Below are 13,582 nucleotides of genomic sequence, written 5' to 3' on the forward strand. Positions count from 1 at the left end.
GGTCAGTATTCTTGATGTGTGAGTCATAGGTGGCTGGCTGTTGAGTAAGAGTTACACTCAGCTGAAGTTGGTAATTAACTAAGTAGGGAAGCTAGGTTGTGCAATCTGAGGTATTGCTCCTGTCCCTTACACACATTTGCGGACCGGGAAGCACCACCTCCTCAACTCCTGCAAGCTAAGCATTGTCTGTACGCTATCATCACCTGCTCAGAGCAGTTAGTCGTTTGTGTAGGTTTATCGGCTGCATGTAGGATACTAACAGGAAACAGTGAACGGGCGTCACGAAAAGGTATCATGTGCTGGCTACCGTGACAAGTGAGCAGCAGTTCCAACGCTGCCAGTAACACATAGACCATGTGATGCCCCTCCCTCTCGCTCAACTTAGCACAACTTTCACCTGCACTTTCGTCTGCTGGTTACCTTATTTAACTTGCAATATTTTAATGACTACAACCACAGCTGTAAGTACTACGTTAATAACTGGTAAATAAACTGCTCATGCTGACAGAAATGTTAAGATAAACCCCGAGTGACTTTTGACCACACCGGGTTGCTGCATAAAATCATCAAGAAAAGTCAATAGATCATACGTTGAAAATGATATTCACTGAAAAAAAAAAAAAAATGAATGCTGCATTCTGAAAAAAAAAATGCACAAAAAAGTCCGTAGAATTTTTTAAAAATTAAAGCCGAAAATTCCAACCTCTAGTTATAAGTGTCTAGCCAAATCACAATTTAATGGTAACACCACTGCAGGCAGGACCCTTGGCAGACAATAATGTGGATCTTTGAATTTGGGAGCTAGAGGAATTCAGCGCCACTGCTTCATAAAGTGTGCCTAAAGAAGTGCAGAGCATGTGAACTTGGTAAAAAGAGACTTTGTGGGCAGTGTCTAGTTTTGCTTTGCCACATCTTGTATATTGGTCTTTCGGGAGTATGGAAATGCTGTTACAATCCACTTTGTTGTACTGGTACCCACTGGCTGTTGAATTTCGTCGTGCACCTGAGCTGCATGGTGCCACTCTTCTTTTGCTTCCAGGTGTTTCCGCCTGAGTACTTTATTAGCAAGGAACTCCTGATGACTGAACGCAGCTACAAGAATGATATAGAAGTGGTCGTTGTGGTAGGTACTTCACTTGCCATTTTGTGGATTTATATTTAAGGCAACATGATTGACATTTATCATGTGACACCATGTGTTGTTCGTTATTGCTTCGTCTTTCTTCTCAAGCCTTTCCCATTTGGCATTGTTACAATTTGAGAAGTAAATGTTTGCTGACGCATCATCTAAACGTGCGAAAGAATGTCGCTCTGAAGCATTGTATTTGCATAAATATTGAAAGACAGCAAATGGGTACAGGATTAGGCAGTGCAGCAGCTGTGGTGGGAAATGGTGGCACTGGTGTTGCCATGCAACCTAGTTGTCTTGAAGGTGATTGGAGTAAGAATTTTTTAACATACAGACTGCTTCTTCACCAAATATTCGTCCAACCTCTGCACCTGTAGAGCATGCACACCTGGGGCATATATCCCATTATTGCCTAAAGACAGTCTTTCATGATTAGAAGCCAGACCCTTTGATTACAGTGGGTGCCACAGCAGTGTGAAGCCTTTTTTAAGAGCAGCAGCCATTGCAGTGCAAGACCCTTTGCAAATAGGCAAGCAGCATTCATGCACAAGTTAGCTCACCTAGCATGATGAAATGAAAATGACACAACTGTGCACAGTTGACAACAAATCAGTAACAGTGGTCAGAAAGCAAACTTGTCAAATCTTCATGGCAAAATAGTGCATATCTGTTGATGACTTCCTTTGTGTTGATTTTTGAGAGTCAAGTGTAAGGTTGACCATCATACAATGCTATCTTCCCGCATTTGTATTCTAGACACCATTTCTTGCATTGTCATATGGTTCTGTAGATTTCCCCAAGTTGTTCAAATATTGTGAATATCAGGTGGAGTCACCCCCTTGAAGGCAGTCGTGGCTGTCTGCTTAGCATGCTTCATTTCCTCAGTGAGCCACCAGCCCCATTACTTGATGAGCAAATAGTGAAAAAACTTCAACCTGTACGGACCATTAGTACCAAACAAAATCAGAATATGAGCATTGTTGCAAATGGGTTTGGTGAGGCTGGAGATCAACTCTCGTTTTGTGAAGTGCACTCACAAAATTTTGCACCTTGTACACTGCAGCTGATACACATGAGAATGCTGTATTCTGTGCTGCCCAAATTCTTTTTGCAGGCCTTCCGGGACTGGGCAGAAAAGCTGAGCTCATCTGAAACAGCATCACTTTTCTCCCTTTTGGCACCAATCTACAAGTTGCACTGTGGTCTGCTCCACGAACTTGAACAGCACATGACCTCTTGGTAATTTTTTTTTAAATTATGTTTACTAGGAGAGCTCTGTACCACACTTAGGAGTCTTTTCCCGTGTGTCTTTTACCTCCGTCACCCTGAAAAAAAAACATTTTTCATCGCTGAAAGTGCACTGAAGTGTGTTCACCTCCCAAAGGAGATGCCACAGAACATGGTTGGCTAAACATTAGTATTCTTGTGCATGTCCTCTGTAGCTTCCATCATGTTAGAGAAGTGTAAAAGGCAAAAGGAAGTCTTGAGAGGGAAGGAGGGGGTCTATGATGGCATGGGGCCTCTTCAGCCCAGAAAATAGTTGTTAGCGTTGCCAATTGTGAACCCCGCTGGTGCCATCTGTGATGCTGTTCGAGTCGAGCTTGTCAAGGAATCTGGGTCACTTAAGTCATGAATGGGCATGCTGGAGGGGGCCCATGTGTTGTGCGACTGCTGTCAGCTTTATAATTGCGTCCCAAAAGAGAAGGGACCGCATTTCTAGCTACTCTTTGGAAAGACTGCCAGGGTGAGATTTTTGTAGAAAAATTTCACCTGCCTCTGGCTACTGCTTGGAAAGACAGCCACAGTGGGATTTGCTTTACTGCCCACAGATCAGGTTAAATCAAATGGTTGGTCACCCATCCTTGTGGTATAATGCAGAGAATGGTGGCTTTCATTTAGGCACCATGTGTAATTCATGGCAGGTGTAATTGAAAGGCGCCAAAACCACACACACACACACACACGAGAGAGAAGACAACAGGACAGAGCTCCTGGGTGTGGTTTTGGCGCCTTTCAATTAGAATGATGATCAATTACCAACTAGCCCAACAAGAAGTTCTCCTAACATTCATGGCAAAGCTCACTGCTCATGCCAGTTGCAAAGTCCACTTCAATATGTGACAGTCCCAGTGGCCACTTTGCAGAGGTTTACGAATGGAAATGGTCCATAAAAGCTGTTGCTGTTTGTCGTCATTATCTTCTGAAGAGCTGACCTTTTTTTTACATTTTTTTACTTTTAATTACATCTGTGCTTTTTTTTTTCGCTCGTTCTGTTTCACTGCACTCGTGCTTTGGTGTGCACAGAAGGCACACATCAAGCCATGCTGGCGATATACTACAGTTTGCTTTACTGCCCACAGGCATCCTGATAGTCAGCAAGCCTCCGAACTTCGGCCCAGTCAAACTGTCAAATTTCAATACATGGTCCCTATATTGAGAGTTTCACAACCAGCATGAAACTTTGACCCCAAATCTAGACATTCGGCGGTGCATTAATGCAGTATTCATTTCGGACCTCACGTGGATATTCTGAAAATTCACTTTCTCGAGGAACATCTGCAAAGCTTACGATAGGCAGCAAGGTATTGGAGTAGGGCGTTTGGCAGGTGCTCACTGGTTATTAAAAGTAGCTTACCGACTGGATGTTCCGATAATGTAAAAGCTGCAGGAATTGATACTACTTTTTCTTTAGCATAACAGCGCAGCGGCGCACGGCCAGAGAAGAGAAGCAGAAGTGGCCATGTATCGTTGTACTATTACACTAAAAACATGACCTTAAATCTACTGTACCAACTAGCCCAAAAATTAAGTATTCTAAAGTACATTGATGGTGGCGATCGGTAAAGCTCTTTGGCAACCGCCTTCTCATGGTAGCCTATGTGGCAGTGCTGTTTGCACTCTTTGTTACACATGCTTCAAAGTGCTTTGAGTGCTGTTGAGCAGTGGCTGCACAGCTAGCACAAATGCTCTCTTGCGGAACTTGTCATGGGTAAGCACCACTGCTTTGCAGGGATGGCAAGACACTCCCGGCCCCAGGCGTCGGTGCCCTCATGCTAGACTACTTGCACCTGTTAGAGGTATGTGACATTGTGTGGTTTAGCACTGCTTAGATTTTAAAATAGATTCCTTTGCATATGTCTGGTGTACCTTCAGAAAGGTACTTTGAAACAATTGCAGCCAGATTGACATTTTTGTGAAATATTATTTACTTACCTCGGTATGAAATGTAAAAAAACAACCATAGTCACTCTGAAATTGTTTCTAAATTCATATGCAACAAAGAAATGAGCGCTAGGGGTAGTAGTAGTATATAGTACTCCCGCGAAAAGCAGCAACCTTGCAACATACATAGTCGTGTGCATAGCACGTGAAAAGGTTAAGTGATTGTGTTTGCATTTACACCAGAAGAGCCTTCTAAGTTGCCTTTTACTGGTATGCACTATGGTGCTTCCTCATTATGAGTGGTTTTGTGTAAGTTTAACCATGGAAACACGCTGGTGCAGCCCTAGACGGAACAATGTTAGGTATGTTACTCTAGTGCTCATACTCAGACAGACTAAGGGAGCTTTGAGTGGAGCAGCATATAGCAAATCTTTTCTTATTGCTATAATTTCTTGTGTCTGTGTGTAGGTCACTTGCACAAGGATTGAAAACACTGTCGAAGGATTGAAGACACACTGTCGAAGCCTTGCAGAAGCAGTGCATGTTGTTGTCGAGGTTCAACCCAATCGAGTGTGCAAGTCATATGTCATGAGGAACAGTCTCCAGAAACACAAACGTGTTCACATCCTTGGTCATGCTGTCACCAGGATTCATAGCATTTCACTGCACCAAGTAAAAAGGCAAGCTGACTTAGGGATATGACAGTAATAGCTTGTCCAGAACAAAAAAGGGAAAAGAATGTCACAAAAAACGACAGTACCCCTGCCCCTCAGTGTTGCCTGAAATAGAAATAGATACAAATATTCGACGAAGGCAAGTTCTTGAGTACCATAAATATGTGAAGGCAAAGGTGTCACCCAAAATTGATCTTTTCATTTACTTGTATCTAGTTCACTCACGTAGGATTAGTAATTTACCATATACAGTCGAATCTCTATGGAATTTCAGGACAATGTGAATTCGAAAATTTCCGGGGCCGGAGTGCAATGTGTACGATATGCAGAATTTTGCAGTTTCCAAACATTCTCTCGCCACTCCGGATGTTACTATGCATGAGACGCGACTATACCATTGAGCACTTAGCACTGCCTTTACATCGCCGACACCGTGACAGCTAGTCGTGCGGTGCGCACCGTGAGCAGTGAGTAGCAGCTCGCAACTAGCACATACTCCATGATCACTAGTTGCACTGTACACACAGGGAACAGTGAGCGACTGCATGCGACTCGCACATCGCTCTCATCGCGATCGCCAGTCACGCTGTACACTCCGTGAGTAGTGAGCTGTGACCGCGTGGCCGTAAATAAATCCCGTCAGCCATTAACAGATCTGCGTGGATGCATTTCTCTTGCTTCTGTATACGGATTTTTTGTTTTGGATGATATGAATTTTTCCGCCGCCCCATGAGATTTGTATCATACAGGTTCTACAGTATTGCCATGTATGAGGTGGAAGTTCTGTCTGGTCGAAAAAAGTGGACTCTAACTTTACGTCGATGCCCTTGTCTCACAGCAGCGATAGGTTGGTGAAAAAAGACACATGTTTACAGTGTGCTCTTTCATTTACAGTCTTTCAAGTGCCTGTGCTCACTCAACTTCTTTTCACTGATGTTTCATGCTGTTGCCAAATTTTCTTTTAGTGCTGCTTTGAATGTTGGCATTGTTGACAATGTTGAAATCTGGGACATCTATTAGCAGTGGTTTTAGCCAGTGGTTCGTATAGTAACACCAGTGTCCCCTCAGATCCCGGCTGCCTGTGTGAGTGTAGTGCAGTGGAGTGCCACTGGTTGGCAACTTCCTGCACCTGCAACCTCCCTCTGTGTGTGAATACTGCTTGAAACAGCACACAAATTTGCACTCATGTGCTCTGCTGCCCTGTCTGATAGCCATAAGGCACATAAGTTGGCTAAGCAGGCATCGTAGTGTGCAGTTCATATTTCTTTACGAATTTTTACATATGGTGCTCTGTGGACCCTGGTAGCTTCGTTATTCTTGGTTAGAATTATCTAAAAGTTCAAGCTAATGAGGCTTTGAATAATGAGCTTTTATGTTCCAAAATTATGATTTTGTGGGGCTTGGCACTACTAGTGCCAAAAGCATCATTGTCCCTGCATATACGTATTTGCTTACATAATGAATCCTCTTTTTGTCCAAAAATGTTGGCATCAATTCGGGTGAAGCTTCATTATGAAGGGGGGGGGGGGGGGGGGGGGATGAAATTTAGATTGATTTTTGATGATACGTCCGACCGTGCCCCTCTGTCCATCCTTCCATCTATCACCAACAAAAGCTCATAGTCAGCTACGTTTGTGTCACGGCAGTATCACGGCACGATCCGACAGTTTTATGGTAGTCTACAACGTAAGCCATTCGTGGCGAGGTAAGGCAAACATGGTGAACACTGGCCCTGAAAGCCACGTGCATGTTTTTTACATGATGTTAAAAAAAAAATTTCGCAGGACAGTACACGTGTGTAATGCGAATGTTTAAGCATTAGCTGGGATGTGAGAGGGGTTACTTATTTTCGCTCCCACTCTCAAGCTCACCAAATTGCTTGGGGGTCTGAAGGTTCTGCTTCCTTCATAGCATTTCAGTGTAGAGGTTGTTTTATAGCATTCTGGTTTAAACTGCTATGCTCCTCTCCGATGCGCGAGTGCTCGCCAGCTTTTTAGCGTACACCGGGGCTGCTGGGTGCGCAGCAGCACGCTGAGCAAGCCGCCGCCTTCGGTGCTCCTTTCAAGGGTGCTTAATATCTTTCGTATCTTTCCTAGTGGATTCATTGCACGAGTAATATGGTGTACAGGGTGGTCACCTCAGTACTGGATGCTCATCATTACAATTCAGAAAAGTTGTGTCTGGTAATGTGGTACTTTTTTCGCTCTTATACCATTGTTCATACACCCCATCTAATGAAATTTTACAGGACATTTCTCTGCGCAGCCTTCATTTGTTCTTTTTTTTAATTGCAGCGAGTGTTTGGCGGAGCTGCTTTATCATTGTGTGGTATTAAACCGAAAGCTTTACTACTCCCTCCATAGCTTCTTCGCCGTGTGCGCGAGTTTGACCTTGAACCGAGGAGAAACCACATGACAGCTAAGACGTCACTCAGCCACCGCCACTGAAACCGACCAAACCGACTGCATGAAGTCACTGCTAATTAATGGTGGAAACAGATGCGCAGCGCAAAACCGCGTCGACCCCGCCGAAGCAATGCCATCTGTTGCAGGTGCAGAGTAAATCCCAGCGATCTCTTCACTGGTTGACCTCAGTGCGGTGGCAGTATTCCCGAATACATTCACCAAAATTTTGAGCAACCGTTCATCGTACAGCGTTCTGGTTGGTGTCATAGCATTTCTGTTTGCATATGGATTACATGTTTTAGTCAAGTTGGAGGCTAGCTTGCAACAGGGGTTCGGACCAGTGACATGTGCACCTTCAATTGCATGCTTTCTGAGACTTGCGACAGGGGTTTGGACTGATGACTATGCACCTTCAGTTGCATGCTTTAAGGTGTGGTTTAGGTATCCACCGAGATGTGGAGATGGTCCTTTCCTTTCCTCAAAACACATGCTTTCGCATTCCTCAATGTAAGCAGACTTAAGTGCCCAAAGTATGGTTCTGATGACGTTGCACACATTTTACTATGCCCTGCTAGCAAATGTGCTCTTTCAAGAAGATAAGAGCCAGTTCACTTATATGAGGCTTCCATGTAAGTGCAGGCTACTCTGAACATGCCTAGCATTCACCTGGGCCGTGCCAGAAGAGAGATGGATTGTTGAGGGATGTGCGACCAATCTGTGCACAGCTGGACGAGCGGTACCTGGAGAAACTGCCAGCCATTCTGGACAGCCTGTACGCGGGGCCTCATGCAGAGCGGCTGTGCCGGGAGTTTGAGCTGCAGCGCGACTGCTACCTGCCTCTGTCGCTCTTTCTTCTGCGACCGGTGCACCGTGTCTTCATCTACGCTTCCCTCTTTGAAAGTATGCTTTCTCTTCCACCAGGCATAGTGTGATCATGCGTGCATGTGTGAGAGAGAGACAGACGGATGCCAACAGAAACAGGAAATACCAATCAGTCAGTCTTTATACCACCGGAAAAAAAGGCAGAGTACACCAGAAGAGAGAGCTGTGTTGGGGGGGGCTAAACTTGGCAGAGCGCCAAGACTTTGCCATTGACGGAAGCGCTAGTGGCGGTTAAACACAGAGAAAGATTTGTCCTCTGCTACGAATCATTTAGTACTATACAACTGTGCCAACACCTCATATTACCTTTCATGTGGCCGGTGTCAGGGAAAAGTAAACGGACACATTTTAGTCACTGACATCTAAAAAAAGAGGGTGCCCTTAAGCTATATGGCAGTTTTGAAGTACACAACATGTGCACGACCGCGGATAATTAAGTTGTGTGCAGACAAGACACAAAAAAGTCTTTGACATTTATAACCAACAGTTTCATCTACTGGCAAACAGGTTAACATTCACCTCAGTTGTTTCCGCAGTGTGCGCATGGCCTAAAATACGTGTCGCGCCTTTTCATGATAAGGAAATGTACATACATATTGCTGGATGAAGCCGGCTATTAGCAGCCTATAATCCAGAACTCTATGAAACATCCTCTACACTGAAATGCTGTGAAGGAAGCAGGACCTTCAGACCCCCAAGTGATTCGGTGAGCTCGAGATCAGGAGCGAAAATGCTATCACAAAATCATTGGATCGAGCTGTGATACAGCAAACACCTTAGAAGTGAACAATGCAAAACACCGCTGACACGAACTCATCTGACCGCGTGGTTTTGTTGATGATGGATGGACGGACAGACGGACGTGCGGGGGTGGCGCATGATGGAATTTTGACTCTCCGGAAAAAATCTTTTGAAACTTTTTTCCTGGGTGATGAACCCTCCCCCCAAATTGACGCCAACTTTTCTGGAAAATAAGTTGGGTATGCAAGTATATATGGCAGTGCCCAATTTTTTACCCCCATATTCTGGAAAAAGTAAAACAAAAAAACAAAGGGTCCTAAGGATGTGCCGGCAGTCGTACTCATAACTTTTAAACCCTGTCCACCTCGGTGGTTTTTGTTAGATTTTTTGTAAAATTTGACCTTCAGCAAAAGTCTGGGACTTGATTTGTCAAGTCACCACAAGTTTGGCTTCCTTTTGCCAGAGAGGCCATTCCACTTTCATAATCATGTTGTCAATGCATAGTTCCAGTGCATTTGTCTGCTTTGCTCATTGTGAATTTCCTTTTTTCTCCAGGGTTGCTCAGCTGTTATGCCACAAGCCATACAGACTTGACTGCTAGCCAAGGTAAGCTGCTGGTTCTATCTTTCTGGACTGCTTTCACATCTGTGTGTGTGTGTGTGTGGCCTGACCAGATGTGCTGCAGCAGCTCAGGAGGTTCACAGGGTGCCATGCGGAAGCCCTCCACCGACTGGTGAGTGTTCATTGCCTGTCGTGGCCAGATCGGTGTGCTTGTGTTCTCAAGGGAATGCAGCAGTGTGGCTGGCACCTTCCCCTTTTGCGGAGCTAGTCTCAAATTCCTAGAGCAGTTGCTGCGGTCAGAATCACAGGGGCGCTGCTTTCACATATAGTTCGCATGAAGGCACCACCTCCCGTGATGGTTACATTCAAGTGTCTTCTGGCTGGCTACTTGATCCCTTTCATCCATTTTCAAACTTTATCTGTCCTCATGTCGCGCAGTTTTAAAATGGGTGATTACATGTTCGGCAGCTTTGACTAATGATTATGTGCTTCAAAGACGCTACAGCATGTAGTCATTAACATTTCAAATGGAGCAGTTATGATATCCAGCACTTTTATCAGTCGAGAACTTGTCTATGAATGCATTAAGCCTTCATTAGCATGCAGGTTATACAAACGCGGCAAAATTTTGAGAAAAAGTTTGTAGAGAAAGTACTGAAATTTTTAGTCTTAGTGTCCTGAGCGCACATTGTAAAATGTAATGCTTTTACCCTAGCCTTATTTAGCAATGCATACCAAACGAGCACCTGAAGCATTCTCCCGGCCACTTTCCTGTCTGTCTGCCTGGGATTCTTGCAGTTCGGTGGCGCAGAGCACAAAGAGATACAATGACGCCTTGTGGCACGCTTTCACCGGTGCAGGCTGGCACTGGTGCGCAGCTTGACCTATGGGCTGTGCCAGTCTTTTTTTTTTTATCAAGTTGGCCAAATTTTTTCTCCTCCCGAAATAAGCGGGAATTGGGGTTCATTGTGGGACATGAGAAACTTTTGATCTGTGTATGCTAGCTCAAGTTAATAGGCATTCACTTTGTGTCAGTATTTTTTTACACTGGAATTTACTATGCACAGGCCTCTGTTAAACTGAAGATTTCATGAACCTGTATCATTTTAATTTAAGAGCTGGAATGACAACAAATTAAAAAGCGTCTATGTATAATCACGGGTTTTTTTATATTTCACGTGACCTGAAAACGTCACATCCTCTGTTCAATGGAAGCTGTAACAGCTCATGCTTCTTACAACATTGTTCCTCCACCACTACAGGAGAATCGCATCAAGATGATGGAGCTGGATCGTGACCTTGTGGGCCTGGACAACCTGGTTCAGCCAGGCAGGGTCTGTAGTTTTCTGCTCAATTGAAAGGACCAACAACTGGCCATGTCATGTCATATGGTTACACTTGAAGTTAAAAAATGTTGGCTTATATTGAAAGTATCAGGCACGATGTTATTGCTAAAGAAAAGAAATTGCAGATCTAGTTTAGCACAGGGAATGGAGTTAAATTTCTTCAAGTTGTCTGACAGAAAAATCGCGCTGGTGGGGGGGGGGGTATCTCTAATTATTAGTTGGTGATCGTGTGCACAATTCTCCTCGTGATCTTGCCTTTCGATAAAGGCAGTGATTGTCAAGGACTTGGTTTTTACTTACTTTATTTTGACTGGGGTATGCTTTTCAGTTATGTTTGTTTGTTTTCTTGCTTGAAACCCGGTTTTATGAAGCCAACGTGGGCAAAAAAAATTTAAGCAGAGACTGCTTACTTGTGAGAATACAAAACCATTATATGTAGAACTGCACAAGGTTGGTGAACATATTAGTGCCCCGCATGCTTCTCTTGCAGCCATGCCCAGTGACTGCAAAGCCAGCACGAGGCCCATTTATAGCTTGATTGCACTGTGTCACCACCTGAAGTCCTGGTGCGTAGTACTCTGCACTGCACGTGGGCGAAAATCTTTATCCACATGTCCAAGCTATGCATGGTGCTTGTGTGCAGATGTGTTGACCACAATGACGCACCAAAGCAAAATTCGGTGCCGTGTTCCAGCAACAAAGATCCTCTCAATTTCGTGCCATACATGGCAGACGCAATTCGCCGGCTTTTTATGTTAATGGGACATATAGTGCTTTAGCATGAAAAATTTTTTTCATGAAATAGATGGTTGTGTGAAACTGGAAATAAAAAATAAAATAAAAGCCGTCCAATTGGTGCAGTTTATAATACTTCTGAACAGAAATATTTCTTGCAGTGCTTTTTCTCACCAGTGACACTTATGTAATAGAAGGGCACAAGGTGCCTGCTCATTTCGCTCGCGGAAGCCACAAACGGCCTCGAAACGGCCGCATCCATCAGTAGATTTGGAAAAGTGGGGGGGGTTATACTATGGTACCATCATCAACTTTTCTTGAGTGCCTGCTAGCTTCATTGTGTTGTCATCAAGACTCCCTGTAGCACCCATAGTAATGCTGCGTTTTGTCTTTTTTTTTTTTTCATAAAAAGACTTAGCGCCAGGACAGACAGCACACAATAAGAGAGATGGTAAAAATAAACATGATTCTCCCTAGGCTAGGTCCAAAAGGAGTCCTCCGTAGCGCCTCCATGTTGGATCAGTTGAGGTGTCCCCTCCAAGTCGTGAAAATTGCCAGTACACAACAGGAGCAAGCAATATTGAGGGAATCTTCTACCAAAAATGAATTGTTTCTGAAGGAACCAGGATGGCTGTTGTTGCGGATTTTCACAAATTAATTTAACTTGAATAAAGTACAGAGTTGTCGGAGCTGGCGCTGTGGCTTAGTGGTTATGGTGCCTGACTGCTGACCCGAAAGATGCGAGTTCGATCCCGACCACATTGGTCACATTTCGATGGAGGTGAAATGCCAGAGGCCAATGTACTGTGCGATGTCAGTGCATGTTAAAAAACCCCAGGTGGTCGAAATTATCCAGAGCCCTCCTCTAAAGTGTACCTCATAGCCTGAGTCACTTTGGGGTGTTAAACCCCATAAAACCGAAATCAAACCAGAGTTATCGTAAGTAGGGCTGTGAACATCACTGCACTTTTGCCAACATGTTGCTGGTGGCAATTTACCAGTGGCAAATCTGTTGTTTCACAGGTGGCACCCCAGTGCCCTCGGTTTTGAGATGACGCAGATGGAAAAGCCTTTTACCATAAAAGGAAGCGAGATTATATTTGTTTTTCATTCGTGCCGCATAAGTCATGGTGATGCACTCTACCTGCTGAGTGTTTCAACCTGCCACATTCCTGGGCAGATTCAAGGCCCGTGCACTTGCCTCATGGGCCGCTTGTGCATTCATTGTGGAAGGGGCTTAGTATGTGCCATCTTTATTTCCAGGAGTTTGTGCGAGAAGGTTGCCTGCAGAAGCTGTCCAGGAAAGGCTACCAGCAGAGGATGTTTTTTCTGGTGCGTGCGCATGGCCTCTGGGCATTCTCGCTGCTTGCCTCCAGCAGTGTCCGCAAGCTATTGCTGTACACTCGATTCAGAGTTGCTCATGAAGTGTACATGTTTACAGTGGTTCCACGTGGACAGAGCTCAGCATTGCGTGCAACGTGCTATGTAGCCCTTGAATACAGCGGGAAGTGGTGTGAACACATTTTTTTTTTATGTGTTGTATTAGTGCATCAGAGTAGCCCAGCAAGACAATATTATTTTAATGCAGCACCAGCATCCATTGAAACATGAAAGCAGTTGAAGTGCAAGCAAAAAACTCAAACCATACCGGTTACTAGTAGGAGAGAAAATGCAGTGCTGTTCAGTATCACTTCCAAAGAGTGATGATCACGCGTTTTGACTTAAAAATGAACTTCACCAGTATTTATCCCCCTGAGCTAAGATAAGAGGTTTTCTGTTTGTGTTTTAATAGACCTGTTTCATGTTTCCTTTGACGCTATAGTATGTGTAGTACATAAATTTTTTCATATCCTTCTCTTTATTTTCAAGCTACAGCATGAATGGAAGAAGAGCGATGCATGAAAGCTGCTCCTTGTTAGTGGCAGCGCTGCATCCGAAAAGATAGGT

The 13,582-nt window shown here is 44.3% G+C and overlaps 1 protein-coding gene across 2 annotated transcripts in view; it reads left to right on the plus strand.

Annotated features, from left to right (window-relative positions):
* Positions 1-13,582, plus strand: part of Cdep (Chondrocyte-derived ezrin-like domain containing protein) — an 85,877-nt gene that overhangs the window by 54,061 nt on the left and 18,234 nt on the right. For both annotated transcript variants that reach the window (XM_077660256.1, XM_077660257.1), the window contains 8 exons: positions 1,040-1,123; positions 2,244-2,368; positions 4,140-4,206; positions 8,096-8,270; positions 9,549-9,599; positions 9,668-9,726; positions 10,817-10,888; positions 12,899-12,967. In XM_077660256.1, coding sequence (XP_077516382.1) covers positions 1,040-1,123; positions 2,244-2,368; positions 4,140-4,206; positions 8,096-8,270; positions 9,549-9,599; positions 9,668-9,726; positions 10,817-10,888; positions 12,899-12,967 — 702 coding nt within the window. The remainder of the gene's footprint in view (positions 1-1,039; positions 1,124-2,243; positions 2,369-4,139; positions 4,207-8,095; positions 8,271-9,548; positions 9,600-9,667; positions 9,727-10,816; positions 10,889-12,898; positions 12,968-13,582) is intronic.

Source organism: Amblyomma americanum, chromosome 3 (genome assembly GCF_052857255.1).
Source record: "Amblyomma americanum isolate KBUSLIRL-KWMA chromosome 3, ASM5285725v1, whole genome shotgun sequence".
NCBI lineage: Eukaryota > Metazoa > Arthropoda > Arachnida > Ixodida > Ixodidae > Amblyomma > Amblyomma americanum.